At 41.7% G+C, this 16,555-nt stretch overlaps 1 protein-coding gene across 6 annotated transcripts in view; it reads left to right on the forward strand.

The window, feature by feature from the left end:
• The window catches only part of TGFBR1 (transforming growth factor beta receptor 1), a 73,358-nt gene that overhangs the window by 38,296 nt on the left and 18,507 nt on the right, over positions 1 to 16,555 (forward strand). For all 6 annotated transcript variants that reach the window (XM_070054876.1, XM_070054875.1, XM_051843628.2 and 3 more), the window contains 2 exons: positions 3,037 to 3,267; positions 11,231 to 11,398. In XM_070054876.1, coding sequence (XP_069910977.1) covers positions 3,037 to 3,267; positions 11,231 to 11,398 — 399 coding nt within the window. The remainder of the gene's footprint in view (positions 1 to 3,036; positions 3,268 to 11,230; positions 11,399 to 16,555) is intronic.

The following is a 16,555-nucleotide window of genomic DNA, read 5'->3' on the forward strand; positions in this document are numbered from 1 at the left end:
CAGGGCCCAAATACTTGGGCCATCCTCCACTATACTCCCTGGCCACAGCAGAGAGCTAGCCTGGAAGAGGGGCAACCGGGACAGAATCTGGCGCCCTGATCGGGACTAGAACCCGGTGTGCCGGCGCCACAAGGCAGAGGATTAGCCTAGTGAGCCGCGGTGCCGGCCTTATCATTTGCTTTTATAACTTCCTTATTGGTCTCTTGAAATGAACTCTTTAGTATACTTTGTGTACATAGTGTGACCCTATACAAGACTTTAAGGAAATTTAATAAATTAATATCTTTACAAAGTGACATAAAGTTATTAGGAATTGATTATTCATAGTGTGAAAGAGCTCCTTGATTTACATACAGATTTCTTACTGTTCTGTGTTTAGTAGTCACCTTATAAACATAAAAACAGTTGTTTATAATTAGACGACTAACAACTTTATGGGAGGTAGGAAGAGCAGAGCAAGGGAAGAAAAGACTCATTTGGAAATCTGAAAGATATAAAGAGAAGAGCTTCTGACTGCTTTAAAGACTTACCATTTTATAAGCACTTCACATCAGGGAACCAAAAAGAACAGATAGTTTCATTTACTGTCAATATGTTAATTTGATCTAATAAGCAAATCTGAGTATAGATTATAAATGACAAAAATTATGTACATAGATTGCATAAATAATTTCAAACATGATGTATACTGGTATTTTATTAGTGTCAATATAATTTAAATTTACAGTTTCTTAGTGAATGGGGGATATGATGCTAAGTGTTCCAAATTGAGTGTTTTAAATGTCATGGATATTTGTATTATGGCAATATTTAAAAAATATGTATTTTCTGAGTAAGAGAAGTTTTTATGCAAATTTTTTGCATTTATTTATTTACTTTTATAGAAAACTTTTATTTAATAAATATAAATTTTGAAAGTACAACTTTTGGATTATAGCAGTTCTTACCCCCATACCATTCTCCCACCCACAAATCTCCTACTCCTTTTCCCATCCCATTCTTCATTAAGATTCATTTTTAATTATCTTTATATACAGAAGATCAACTGTATACTAAGTAAAGATTTCAACAGTTTGCACCCACACAGACACTCAAAGTATAAAGTACTGTTTGAAGACTAGTTTTACTGTTAATTCTCATAGTACAACACATTAAGGACAGAGGTCCTGCATGGGGAGCAAGTGCACAGTGACACTGGTCTTATTTATGTGGTCCCTTTGACACTTAATCCTATCTTTATGATCAGTTATAAACTTAAACTGATCACTTTAACTAGTATTGGCATTGGTACCTGCCAACTTAATGGAATTTGGAGTTCCATGGCACGTTTTTAGCTTTACCCTTTGGGTAAAGTCCGAGGGAGTGTGTGCCAAACTGCACATCTCCTCCCTCTCTTATTCCCACTCTTATTTTTAACAGGGATAAATTTTCACTTGGATTTAAACTCCTAAAGATAATTTTGTTAAGTCTTAAAGAGTTCAACCAATGGTATTAAGTAGAAAAATAAAATCCTAAAAAAAATAAAATAGTAAGCAGTTCCTCGACAATTAGGACAAGGGCTGATCAATTCATTGCTTCTCATAGTGTCAGTTTCACTTCTACAGGTTTCCTTTTAGGTACTCAATTATTGTCACAGATCAGGGAGAACATATGATATTTGTCCCTTTGGGACTGGCTTATTTCACTCAGCATGACGTTTTCCAGATTCCTCCATTTTGTTGCAAATGACCAGATTCTATGTAATATTACATGGAATACATATTCCATAATTTCTTTATCTAGTCTTCTGTGATGGGTATTTGGGTTGATTCCATGTCTTAGCTATTGTGAATTGAGCTGCAATAAGCATTGAGGTGCAGACAGCTCTTTTATTTGCCAATTTAATTTCCCTTGGGTAAATTCCAAGGAGTGGGGTGTCTGGGTCATGTGACAGGGCTATATTCAGATTTCTGAGGTATCTCCAAACTGTCTTCCACAGTGGCTTTACCAGTTTGCATTCCCACCAACAGTGGATCAGTGTGCCTTTTCCCCCACATCCTCACCAGCATCTGTTGTTTGTTGATTTCTGTACATAAGCCATTCTAACCTGAGTGAGGTGAAACCTCATTGTGGTTTTGATTTGCATTTCCCTGATGGCTAGTGATGCTGAACATTTTTTTCATGTGTCCTTTGGCCGTTTGGATTTCCTCTTTTGAAAAATTTCTGTTTAGGTCCTTAGCCCATCGTAACAGAAGTTTAATTAGTGAAAAAACACAGATATTACATTACTTGGTGTAGTTCTTCAAGATACCAATATTACCTAGATAGCCAATTCCTAGCAAGTAAATTGCTTGCAAGGTTTTGTAATAATTTTTACTGATTTATTAAAAGTTAGGCCAGAATTTGCTTACATTTCTTGTGTTCACATCCTTTTGTCTTCTTATAAGTAAAACCATTATCAGATTCATCTTCCTAAATTAAGATTTTAAAAATTACCCCACCCCCATTCATGTTTTTTTTTTCCAGAAATTTTTTAATTCTTCCTCTACCCGCAGCCTCGTGGGTTATCTTGAACCTGGCATTCAGTGCTCTTCATCGTGTGGTGACAGCTCTCTTCTACTGCTTTGCCATATACATCCTTTCTGATTATCCAAGCTGCTTCCCAAAACGTGTAGCATTCATTTTCTTCTGCCTTGGCTTGCGTGTTCCTAACTAAGCACCCTTCTTCCTTCTTCCCTTTGGTCATGCTGCTTCTGGATAAGACAGTTGAGATTCAGCTTACTTTACAAAGCCTATCTTGATTCTCTAGGCAGGAGTTTTGGTTTCTTTTATTGTGTTTATTTTCCTCTCTTCTCATAAATTACCCTTTTCAGCCATAGTTTATATCTCCAGTGAGACTGTAAGTTCTTTACAGATCGGGCGAGAGGAGCAGTGTCAGTCTGGATCACTTGGGAGTGCCGATCTGTCAGTCTGGATCACTTGGGAGTGCCGATCATGGCGCAGGAAGCATAATTTCATGGATGGTTTATGTTGAATGCTGTTTGTTTTTGCCCTTAGGTTTACCATTGCTTGTTCAGAGAACAATTGCAAGGACTATTGTGTTACAAGAAAGCATTGGCAAAGGTCGATTTGGAGAAGTTTGGCGAGGGAAGTGGCGGGGAGAGGAAGTGGCTGTGAAGATTTTCTCCTCCAGGGAGGAGCGCTCCTGGTTCCGGGAAGCAGAGATTTACCAGACCGTAATGTTACGCCATGAGAACATCCTGGGGTTCATTGCAGCGGATAATAAAGGTTGGTAAAACTGGCTCCTTTTGCTAGCAAAATCTATATAAGGCTTTATTATGGACAAAATAAATAATAAACTAAATAAATGAATGGTTGATGAGAAATGAGTGTTTGTTATATGTATGGGATACATTAAGTCATTGGGACACTAAGTTTAAATTGTATTAAAAACTTGGAAACATGGAGCAGGTGCTGTGGCACAGTAGGTTAAAGCCCTGGCCTGAAGCGCCGGCATCCCATATGGGCACCGGTTTGAGACCGGCTGCTCCTCTTCCGATCCAGCTCTCTGCTATGGCCTGGGAAAGCAGTAGAAGATGGCCCAAGTCCTCGGGCCCCTGCACCCACGTGGGAGACCCAGAAGAACCTCCTGACTCCTGGCTCCTGGCTTTGGATCGGCGCAGCTCCAGCTGTTGCAGCCATCTGGGGAGTGAACCAGAGGAAGACCTCTCTCTAACTCTGTCTTTCAAATAAATAAATCTAAAAAAAAAAAAAAAAATACAGCTCTTCCTGTAAGCGGCCTTAGGTGACCTGCGAAAATGGTTCACTACTCACTGGACCCAGAAAACCCCACAAAATCATGCAAATCAAGAGGCTCAAATCTTCGCGTTTACTTTAAGAACACTCGAGAAACTGCCCAGGCCATCAAGGGTATGCATATCCGAAAAACCACCAAATACCTGAAAGACGTCACATTAAAGAAGCAGTGTGTGCCATTCCGTCGGTACAATGGTGGAGTTGGTAGATGTGCCCAGGCCAAGCAGTGGGGTTGGACCCAGGGTTGTTGGCCCAGAAAAAGTGCCGAGTCTCTGCTGCACATGCTTAAAAATGCAGAGTAATGCTGAGCTGAAGGGTTTGGATGTAGATTCTCTGGTCATTGAGCACATCCAGGTGAACAAGGCCCCCAAGATGCGCCGCCGGACCTACAGAGCCCACAGCCGGATCAACCCTACATGAGCTCCCCGTGCCACATTGAGATGATCCTCACTGAGAAGGAACAGATTGTTCCTAAGCCAGAAGAGGAGGTGGCACAGAAGAAAAAGATATCCCAGAAGAAACTAAAGAAGCAAAAACTTATGGCTCGGGAATAAACTCAGTATAAAATAAGTACGAATTAAAAGAAAAAAAAATACAACTTGGAAACAGCAACTTTTTAAAAAAATATTTATTTTATTTATTTGAAAGAGTTAGAGGGAGAAGTAGAGACAGAGCGAGAGAAAGGTCTTCTGTCTGCTGATTCACTCCCCAGATGTCCACAAGGGAGCCAGGAGCTTCTTCCAGGTCTCCCACGTGGGTACAAGGGCCCAAGGACTTGGGCCAACCTTTGCTGCTTTCCCAGGTACATTAGTGGGGAGCTGGATCAGAAGTGGAGCAGCTGAGACTCGAACCAGTGCCCATAGGGGATGCTGGTGCTGTAGGTTGGGGCCTTAACCCACTTCGCCACAGCACCGGCCCTGGAAACAGAAACTTCTTAAAGATTTTCTTGACTTGGGATGTGTTCCTAAATACCTAATTGCTTTATGGAAGCAAAAGAACTATTTTTTAAAAAAGATCTGTTTATTTATTTGAAAGAGCCACACAGAGAGAGAAGGAGAGGCAGAGAGAGAAAGAGAGATCTTCCATCTGCTGGTTCATTCCCCAATTGGCCGCAACTGCCAGAGCTGCGCCAATTCGAAGCCAGGAGCTTCCTCTGGGTCTCCCACATGGGTGCAGGGGTCCAAGGACTTGGGCCATCTTCCACTGCTTTCCCAGGCCACAGCAGAGAGCTGGATCAGAAGTGGAGCAGCCGGGACTCCAACTGGTGCCCATATGGGATTCTAGCACTGCAGGCGGTGGCTTTACCCACTACACCACAGCACCAGCCCCAAATGAAGTATTTTTAAAGCCCTGTAGTTTAATTATTTTGTTTCTGGACAGTTATTGGATACAGTAATAATATAAAAAATGTGTAAAAACCTTGGTTGCTAAAATTCTGAGGCAGGATGAAGCTGATAATTGTTTCCTGATGAGTAGTGCATTTCAGCATACACTGATGACCTTACTGATGGAGACAGCAAAAATGACTTTTCAGTGTATTCCATCTTCTGAGTTGCCAGAGGCTCAATGGTTTAAGTAAACGCATAGGGAAGTGGTTTCTCCCAAACCACCTTGCTGGAGATCACCATGTGGACCTGTCCTTGCCCGGGGCACAGCATCGAATAAGTAGCCACAGTGAGCAGTGGCCTCTGGCTTCTTTCTACCCACTTTCTTGACTTCAGTTGGCACCTCCGTGTCACAATTCCTAATTTTTATTTTTTAAAGATTGATTTATTTGAAAGGCAGAGTGACTCAAGAGTGGGAGAGACAAAGAGAAGAGAGAGATCTTTCCATTCATTGGTTGACTCCCTAAATGCCCACAGTAGCCGGGCTGGGCCAGCCAATGGATGAAGGCCGCAAGTCTTACTTGGCAGGCTGTGGCAGAGGCTTGGATCACAACTCAGCTCCCACCCTCCCACCATCCTCACCCTGAATCAAATGGGTTTTCTCTCTTTCCCATTAAAAATAAAAAGTGCTGTCATTATCTTTTTATAGATTGGCCAGACTTTTAGTCCTCTTTCTTCCCTTTTCTCCCCTTCCATTATCTTTAGCGAAATTTATTTCTTCAAAATATTAACAGCATGCAATCTCAGTTGATGATTATGGGTGATTTTTATGATATTCTTTTTGCTTCTCTGTATTTTCAAATTTTGTACAACAAATATATATTGCCTGTTTTTTAAGTTTTTATTTGTAGCAAATTTCTAATTTATAGAAAAGTAGGGAATAATGCAGTGAGGCCTGATCATCCAGCTGTAGCAGTTTATCAGTCCATGCCAATTGTAGCTGACCTTATATCACCTACTGTGCCTCAACCAAATTATTTGCAGCCATCTCAGATAACGTACCTTTTCACCCCTAAGAATTTTGATTTTGTATATTTATTTTTTAAAAGATTTATTTATTCATTCATTTATTTGAGAAGCAGAGTTACAAAGAGTGGGAGAGATGGAGAGAGATCGTCCATCTGCTGATTCACTCCCTAAATGGCTGCAGCATTGGAGCTGGGCTGATCCAAAGCCAGGAGCTTCTTCTGGGTCTCCCATGCGGATGCAGGGGCCCAGGGACTTGGGCCATCTTCCACTTCTTTGCCAGTGCTGCAAGCCACGACTTAACCCCTTGCACCACAGTTCTGGCCCCTCCTATTTCTTTTTTAACAATTTTGTTTATTCAAGGGAGTCCACACATTTCATTTGGTTGATATTTTTCATACATCCCTTACAGTTTTAGGTTCCCCTCCCAACTTACTTTCTTCTTGCAGTGCTTTGAGGAAACTATATTGTTTGCATAAGGCCTATCATATTCTAGATTCTGCTGTTTGAGCTCCTGAAGTGTCTCTGAACTTGTTGCTCCATGTTTCTGAAAACTAGTAGTTAGATTTAAAGGCTGAATCTGATGTAAATGTTATTGCTTTCCCCAAGATACATCCTACATATATTATATGCTTGTCATTGCATCACATGAGGAGACATAAAATGTTTGAATGTGATGGGGCAGTGATGTATGCAGGCATCAGTTATCAGTGGCTACCGGCAATCCAATGTTACTTAATTTAAAAACAAGACAAATACACACACTTGAAAGCACTAATTCTAGTCTGACCAAATCCTAGGTTCTCATTTTCTTCTCCTTTGACACTAGGTAACCTTTCCCCCAAATTTTAACAAAACCTTCCTCTCTTGTTCTGTGACCTTAGGCTTTATTTATTCTTACTACTTAATAGTTGTCTGGTTTTCTTAAACTCTTAGTCTCCCTGCTGTTTCATTTGAGATTCTAACTGTAAAAAACGTAATTGCTCCCTTAAAGAACTTACCCATATTTGTGATTTCAAACTCCACCATGGTGGTGATTCTGAAGTCTCCATCTTGAAGCTTAAATTTCACCCAGAGCCTGTTTTTTTTTTTTTAGAAGAAAGTATTTTTTTAAAAGATTTATTTATTTATTTGAAAGTCAGAGTTACACGGAGAGAGGAGAGGCAGAGAGAGAGAGAGAAAGAGAGAGAGGTCTTCTATCCGCTGGTTCACTCCTCAATTGGCTGCAATGGCCAGAGCTGTGCCAGTCTGAAGCCAGGAGCCAGGAACTTCTTCCTGGTCTCCCACATGGGTGCAGGGGCCCAAGCACTTGGGCCATCTCCTACTGCTTTCCCAGGCCATAGCAGAGAGCCGGATCAGAAGTGGAACAGCCAGGACTTGAACCGGCGCCCATGTGAGATGCCAGCACTTCAGGCCAGGGCGTTAACCCGCTGCACCCACAGCCCGTTTTAAGCATGTTCCAAGTTGCAAGCGCGCTGCTACTGTGCTCTGAACGTTCCTTTCCCATTTGTTCAAGCAGCAGCCAAGCTGGTGCTGTCATCTGGTGGTCACTGTGGGAACTAGCTGCCTCTGTTGGTTCTTCTGTACCCCTTCTTTCTCATTTCAGGGATTAATGGACTTTGTGTAGAACCCAACCTTCCACCTCTGTTACCTTTTCATTTATCTTTATCTTCCTGGTTTAGTTAAGTCCATTTCAGACATGGCCTCATAACCTTCCTTCTTCCTCCCTGGTCTATCACCTCAGAAAATGTTTTTTCCATCTGCCTGTGTTCCTTTTCATCTCTGTGTTTGTGAGCCTTTTAAAGTTTAGTCATGATTAATAGGCATTCAGATAACCTATTGACATACTTATATCAAGGAAAAGAAGAGGTGCAAATTTGGACAGAGCTAGGTTATAAAGAACAAGTTAGGCCGGCACCACAGCTCACTAGGCTAATCCTCCGCCTGTGGTGCCGGCACCCCGGGTTCTAGTCCCAGTTGGGGTGCCGGATTCTGTCCCGGTTGCTCCTCTTCCAGTCCAGCTCTCTGCTGTGGCCCAGGAGGGCAGTGGAGGATGGCCCAAGTCCTTGGACCCTGCACCCACATGGGAGACCAGGAGAAGCACCTGGCTTCTGGCTTCAGATTGGTGCAGCGCGCCGGCCACAGCAGCCATTTGGGAGGTGAACCAACGGCAAAGGAAGACCTTTCTCTCTCTCTCACTGTCCACTCTGCCTGTCAAAAAAAAAAAAACAAAAAAAAACAAAAAAAAAAAACAAGTTAATAACTGGTATCACAAGTCTTTTTTTTTTTATTTAGTAAATATAAATTTCCAAAGTACAGTTTATGGATTACAATGGCTTCCCCCCCCACCCATAATTTCCCTCCTACTCACACCCCTCCCATCTCCCGCTCCCTCTCCCATTCCATTCACATCAAGATTCATTTTCATATATACAGAAGATCAATTTAGTATATATTAAGTAAAGATTTCATCAGTTTGCACCCACACAGAAACACAAAGTGTAAAATACTGTTGCAGTACTAGTTATATATTACTTCACATTGGACAACACATTAAGGACAGATCCCACATGAGAAGTAAGTACACAGTGACTCCTGTTGTTGACTTAACAATTTGACACTCTTGTTTATGGCATCAGTAATCTCCCTAGGCTCTAGTCATGAGTTGCCAAGGCTATGGAAGCCTTTTGAGTTCGCCGACTTCGATCTTATTCCAACAGGGTCAAAGTGGAAGTTCTCTCCTCCCTTCAGAGAAAGGTACCTCCTTCTTTGATGGCCCCGTTCTTTTCACTGGGATCTCACTTGCAGAGATCTTTCATTTAGGTCTTCTTTTTTTTGGTATCACAAGTCTTACAGACAGTTCCCATCTCCCTCCTTAATCTCAACTAGGTAGAGTAACTTTTCTCCAACTAACAACTTTGAAATTTAAGAAATGTTGTCTTGTTTTTTTCTTTGGTTTTACAACTAGTAGGGAAGAAAGCAACATATTTTTAAAGTTCTCATGTGCTAGGCTCTGTACTGGCTGCTTTTTAAAAAATTTTTTTTTTATTTGACAGAGTTATAGACAGTGAGAGAGAAAGAGAGAGAGAAAGGTCTTCCTTCCATTGGTTCACTCCCCAAATGGCCACTACGCTGGCGCTGCACTGATCCACAGCCAGGAGCCAGTGCTTCTTCCTGGTCTCCCATGCGGATGCAGGGGCTCAAGCACTTGGGCCATCCTCCACTGCCCTCCCGGGCCACAGCAGAGAGCTGGACTGGAAGAGGAACAACCAGGACTAGAACCCGACAACCATATGGGATGCCAGCGCCGCAGGCAGAGAATTAACCAAGTGAGCCACGGTGCCGGCCCCCTGTATTCTGTTTAAATCTTAATGATTTTACAAAGTAAAATATGCTTGTATAAAAGAAGGAACAGAGATTCATTGGTTCAGAAACTTGTCTGAGGTCACTTAACCAGTCACAGCCAGATGCTGGAATCCAGCCCACTCAGCATGACGCAGGTGTGCATCTTGTACTGAATTGCTGTCTCAAAGCTGCAGCTTTCTTTTTTTCATGTTTTAATTAAACACACACACTTTTCTGGAAGTTTAGGTTAAATAGGCTTTTGTGGATCAGTCCGGTGTAGGAGCTTAACCAGTATCTATGCTATTGATTTTTCCTGTGAGAAAGAACATTTCATGTGTCAGTTTACAAAGGAACTTGTAGAACCCATGTTGCTAGTTGTCTAAGTTGAAAATCACCTTTTGTAAAACTGGGTTTGAACTCAGTTTTTCCAGCTTTTTCCCTCCTTTCATTTCACTTCCCATCTCAGCTTCCCTATGTGTCAGAGGTACCACTATTTTTATCTTTATAAGTTAGCAGCCATGGGATCATAATCATCTTGTCTGGCATCTTTGTGAGCTGTACACAGTCTGTCACCAGACTGTGTCATTTCTCACAGAAGCTGGCTTCTAGTTGCTTCTAGTTTTGTCCCACACTGTTCAGTTTCCACTGTGCTCACACTAGGCCCCAGGTGATTCTCATTTCCCTCCCTGTTACACTCCCTTTTCCTTCTTTCCTTCCAGAAATAACCACTGGACACCTGTCCTGACCCAGGCATTCTTCTGAGCACCTGAGTCCCAGTCTGGTACTATTTGTGTAAAATCAAGAAAGTCCTCAACTTTGAACTATAAATCTATATTTGCCTTATCTTGAGAGTAGAGGGCTTACTCTGAGGCTAAAAAGGTGTGAAGGGGCCGGTGCCATAGCTCACTAGGCTAATCCTCCACCTGCGGCGCCGGCACCCTGGGTTCTAGTCCCGGTTGGGGCACCGGATTCTGTCCTGGTTTCTCCTCTTCCAGTCCAGCTCTCTGCTGTGGCCTGGGAAGGCAGTGGAGGATGGCCCAAGTGCTTGGGACCTGCACCCCATGGGAGACCTGGAAGAAGCTCCTGGCTCCTGGCTTTGGATTGGCGCAGCGCGCCAGCCGTAGTGACCATTTGGGGGGTGAACCAACGGAAGGAAGACCTATCTCTCTCTCTTACTGTGTAACTCTGCCTGTCAAAATAAAAACAAACAAACAAACAAAAAAGGCTGTGAATGTAAAAGATGGGTAAGATGGGTAGGTATTGTGGTACAGTGGGTTAAGCTGCCTGTGGTGCCTGCTTCCCATATTGGAGTGTTAGTTCAAGTCCTGACACCTCTACTTCTGATCCAGCTTCCTGCTACTGCAGTCTGGGAGGCAGTGGATGATGGCTCAAGTGCTTGGGTCCCTGGAACCCACAGAGGAGAACCCAGGTGGAGTTCCTGGCTCCTGGCTTCAATCTGTCACAGCCCTAACTGTTGGAGTCATTTGGAAAGTGAACCAGCAGATGGATGATCTTACTCTGCCTTTCAAGTAGATAAAATTAAATGAATAAGTGTCTTTTAAAAATTAAACATAAGACAAACTGAATATATAAGGAAATGTGAAGGAAATGCATACAGACTTAAGGTGGCATCCTTTTGCAGCTGTGTGGTTTAGGATTGAGAGTAAAAACTGAGTTGAATAAATGAGTCATAAATGTTCTACAGCCCGTCTGAAGCATTATTGTTGTTTTCTTTGCAGATAATGGCACATGGACTCAGCTGTGGTTGGTGTCGGATTACCATGAGCATGGGTCCCTTTTTGATTACTTGAACAGATACACAGTGACCGTGGAGGGAATGATCAAACTTGCTCTGTCTACAGCCAGTGGTCTTGCCCATCTTCACATGGAGATTGTTGGTACCCAAGGTAACTCTTCAGGCAGTTTTATTTTTTAAGCTTTAAATTCTCATGGGTCCAGTATCTGTTCACACTTAGAAGTCAGCCCAACTGCAGTTGTTTTAAGTGTAATTTTTAAGAGAGAACATTGTATCTTTCTGTTCAAAACCTCTGAGTTAAGAACTTGCAAAACGTGTTTAGAGATTTTTCTAATCAGTGTGACAATACTGTGGTATTTTTGTGAGTCCTTAAAAATAGCATGTAGTCTGGCTTTATGCTTTTTGAAGATCTTAGTTTTAGAATCCAAGACAAACAGATGTATGTTTATGTGTGGTATCATGCAAAATGTGATTTTTAAAAACACAATGTTAAATAAATGTTTAATTATATTTGACTCATTTTTTAAAAACGATTTATTTATTTACTTTGAAAGTCAGAGTTACAGAGGGGGTGGAAGGTGGGGAGAGAGAGAGAAATCCATTATCTTCTGTTTAACTTCTTAATGGCCACAATGGCCAGGGCTAGGCCAGGCTGAAGCCAGGAGCCAAGAGTCTCTTCCCGGTCTCCTATGTGGGTGGCAGGGGCCCGAACACTTGGGCCATCTTCCACTGCTTTTCCCATTAGCAGGGAGCTGGATCAGAAGTAGAGCAGCCATAGCTCAAACCAGCGTCCATACGGGATGCCTGTGTCACAGGCAGCAGTTTTACCTGCCACATATTTGACTCTTACATAAGGTGACTGTATGAAGTAGATTTATACTAAGTTGTAGTTGTGGAATGTTTATACTGTGGTATTTGTGTTGTGTCTCATATCAGTATGCCTCTCTGCTCTGGTGATTGTTCATCAGCTGCCCGATGGCTCGCTGCTCAGCTTACTTCACATGTTGTATTTTATATCTTCGTGATTATTGTGGTTATAATAGCTTTTTTGAGTAATAATTCACATATACAGTTAACTCAAGTATACAATTTGGAGGTTTTTTCGAATATTCACAAGGTTGTGCAACCATCATAGTTTTAGGACTTTATTTTTTTAGTAAAATATTCAGTTTTATTTAAAGTCTTATGTGAAGTATACTTTTTTTTCCCCAGAAAGCTTTTATTTAGGCTGGCATCGCAGCTCACTTGGCTAATTCTCTGCCTGCAGCGCCGGCACCCTGGGTTCTAGTCCCGGTCAGGGCGCCGGATTCTGTCCTGGTTGCCCCTCTTCCAGTCCAGCTCTCTGCTGTGGTCCAGGAAGGCAGTGGAGGATGGCCCAAGTCCTTGGGCCCTGCACCCCATGGGAGACCAGGAGAAGCACCTGGCTCCTGGCTTCGGATCGGCACAGCGCGCTGGCTGCAGTGAACCAGCATAGCGACCATCTGGGGGGTGAACCAACGGAAGGAAGACCTTTCTCTCTCTCTCTCTCTCACTGTAACACTGTCTGCCCCCCCCCCAAAGCTTTTATTTAAGGAATACAAACTTCATGCATTTCATAAATACAACTTTAGGAATAAAGTGATTCTTCCCAGCATACTCGCCTTCCTGCCCACACTCCCACCCTTCTTCCTCCTCCCTCTCCTATTCCCATTCTTATTTTTTTATTAAGATCTATTTTCAGTTAACTTTATACATGTACAGTTAACTCTATACTAAGTAAAGAGTTTAACAAAATTGTATATAAAAAAGCTGTACCTGAAGAGTTGAGACAAGGGCTATTCAAAGTCATTACATCTAGAAGTGTTATTATTTTCACTTCTATAAATTACTACTTAGGTGCTATATTAGTTATCACAGATCAGGGAGAACATGTGATATTTATCCTTTTGGGACTGGCTTATTTCACTAAGTACAATGTTTTCCAGTTTCATCCATTTTGTTGCAAATGACAGGATTTCTTTTTTTTTTCCTGTAGTTTAGTATTCCCTGGTTACAAGTCCCATAATTTCTTTATCCAGTCTTCAGTTGATGGGCATTTGGGTTGATTTCATATCTTAGCTATTGTGAATTGAGCTGCAGTAAACATGGGGGTAAATTCCAGGAGAGGGATGGCTGGGTCATATGGTAGGTCTATATTCTGATTTTTGAGGAATCTGCATATTGTCTTCCACAGTGGCTGTACCAGTTTATTCTCACCAACAGTAGATTAGAGTATCTTTTTCCCCACATCCTCCGCAGAATTTGCTGTTCATTGATTTCTGTATGAAAGCCATTCTAATGGGGTAAGGTGAAACCTCATTGTGGTTTTGATTTGCATTTCCCTGAAGGCTAGTGATCCTGATTCATGTGTCTGTTGGCCATTTGAATTTCCTCTTTTGAAAAATGCCTGTTTAAGTCCTTTGCCCATTTCTTAACTGGGTTGTTTGTTTTATTGTTGTTGAGTTTCTTGAGCTGTTTAAATATTCTGGTTATTTATTTATTTATTTATTTGAAAGTCAGAGTTACACAGAGAGAGGAGAGGCAGAGAGAGAGAGAGAGGTCTTCCATCTGATGGTTCACTCACCAGTTGGCTGCAATGGCTGGAGCTGCGCCAGTCTGAAGCCAGCAGCCAGGAGCTTCTTTTGGGTCTCCCACATGGGTGCAGGGGCCCAAGGACTTGGGCAATCTTCCACTGCTTTCCCAGGTCGTAGCAGAGAGCTGGACTGGAAGTGGAGCAGCTGGGTCTTGAACCGGTGCCCGTATGGTATGCTGGCACTTCAGGCCAGGGCGTTAACCTGCTGTGCCACAAGCTGGCCCCATATATTCTGGTTATTAATCCTTTATCAGTTGCATAGTTTGCAAATAATTTCTCCTATTCTGTCAGTTGCCTCTTAACTTTGCCAAGTATTTCTTTTGCAGTGCAGAAGCCTCTCAGTTTGATGTAGTCCCATTTGTCCATTTTGGCTTTGATTGTCTGTGCCTCTGGGGTCTTTTCCAAGAACTCTGCCTATGCCAATGTCTTTCAGAGTTTCCCCAATGATCTCTAATAATATCAGGTCTTTAATCTATTTTGAGTGGATTTTTGTGTAAAGTGTAAGGTAGGGGTCTTGTTTCCACTGGATCTCTACTTAGGCATGTGGAGATCCAGTTTTCCCAGCACCATTTGTTGAAGAGACTGTCCTTGCTCCACGGATTGATTTTAGCTCCTTTATTAAAGATAAGTTGGTTGTGGCCGGTGCCACTGCTCAGTAGGCTAATCCTCCGCCTTGCGGTACCGGCACACCGGGTTCTAGTCCTGGTTGGGGCGCCGTTTCTGTCCCGGTTGCCCCTCTTCCAGGCCAGCTCTCTGCTGTGGCCCAAGAATGCAGTGGAGGATGGCCCAAGTCCTTTGGCCCTGCACCCCATGGGAGACCAGGAAAAGCACCTGGCTCCTGCCTTCAGATCAGCGTGGTGCGCCGGCCACAGCGCGCCGGCCGCAGCAGCCATTGGAGGGTGAACCAACGGCAAAGGAAGACCTTTCTCTTTGTCTCTCTCTCTCACTGTCCACTCTGCCTGTCAAAAAAAAAAAAAAAAAAAAGATAAGTTGGTTGTAGATGCATGGGTTGATTTCTGGTGTTTCTGTTCTGTTCCATTGGTCTATCCACTTGTTTTTGTACCAGTACCAAGCTGTTTTGATTATAAATTCCCTATAGTATGTCTTGAAATCTGATATTGTGATGCCTCTGGCTTTGTTTTTGTTGTATAAGATTGCTTTAGCTATTCAGGTCTCTTGTGTTTCCTTATGAATTTCAGCATCATTTTTTCTATATCTGAGAAGAATGTCCTTGGTATTTTGTTTGGAATCACATTGAATCTGTAAATTGCTTCTGGTAGTATAGACATTTTGATGACATTGATTCTTCTAGTCTAGGAACATGGAAGTTTTCCAATTTTTTGTGTCTTCTATTTCTTTAATGTTTTATAATTCTCATCGTAGAGATCTTTGACATCTTTGGTTAAATTTATTCCAAGTATTTTTTTTTTTTTGTAGCTATTGTGAATGAGATTGATCTTAGAAGTTCTTTCTCAGCATAGCATTGTTTATATATATAAAGGCTGTTGATTTTTTGGTGTTGATTTTATAGCCTGCCACTTTATCAAACTCTTCTATCAGTTCCGGTAGTCTCTTAGTGGAGTATTTTGGATCCCCTATATATTGAATCATGCCATCTGCAAATAGGGATAGTTTGACTTCCTCCTTCCCAATTTGTATCCCTTTGATTTCTTTTTCTTGCCTAATGGCCCTAGCTAAAACTTCCAGGACTATATTGAGTAGCAGTGGTGAGAGTGGGCATCCTTGTCTGGTTCTGGTTCTCAGGGGAATGCTTTCAACTTTTCTCCATTGAATAGGACACTGGCCATGGATTTGTCATAAATTGCTTTGATTGTGTTGAGGAATATTCCTTGTATATCCAATTTGCTTATGGTTTTAATCATGAAAATCATATTTTGTATTTTATCAAATGTTTTCTCTGCATCTATTGAGATAACCATATGGTTTTTATTCTTCAATTTGTTAATGTGATGTATCACTTTGATTTGCAAATGTTGAACCATCTCTGCATGCCTGGGATAAATCCCCCTTGGACCAGGTGAATGATCTTTCTGATGTGTTGTTGTACTTGAACAGCTGGTATTTAGTTGAGGATTTTTGCATCTATATGCATCAGGGATATTGGTCTGTAGTTCTCTTTCTCTTTTGTATCTTTTTCAGGTTTAGGAGTTAAGGTGGTGCTGGCTTCATAGAACTAGGTTGGGAGGATTTTCTCCCTTTCAATTGTTTTGAATAGCTTGAAAATAAGTGGAGTTAGTTCTTTAAATGTCTGGTAGAATTCAGCAGTGAAACCATTTGGTCCTGGGCTTTTCTTTTCTGGGAGGGTCTTTATTACTGATTCAATTTCTGTCTTGGTTATTGATCTCTTTAGGTTTTCTAAGTCTTCATGGTTCAATTTGGGTAGGTTGTATGTGTCCAGGAATCTATCCATTTCTTCTAGGTTTCCTGATTTTTTAGGCATACATCTTTTTGTAGTAATTTCTGATGATTCTTTTATTTCTGTGGTGTCTGTTGTTGTATTTCCTTTTATTTCCTTTTTCAACTCTAATTTTATTGATTTGGGGTCTTCTCCCTGTTTATTTTTTTGGGTTAGTTGGGCCAGTGGCCAATGTCAATTTTGTTTATTTCTTCAAAAAACCATCTTTTTGTTTCATTGATCTTTTTTCTCTTTTTTTGCTTGTTTTAATTTTTTTATTT

This window comes from Oryctolagus cuniculus, chromosome 1 (assembly GCF_964237555.1).
Source record: "Oryctolagus cuniculus chromosome 1, mOryCun1.1, whole genome shotgun sequence".
Classification (NCBI taxonomy): Eukaryota; Metazoa; Chordata; class Mammalia; order Lagomorpha; family Leporidae; genus Oryctolagus; species Oryctolagus cuniculus.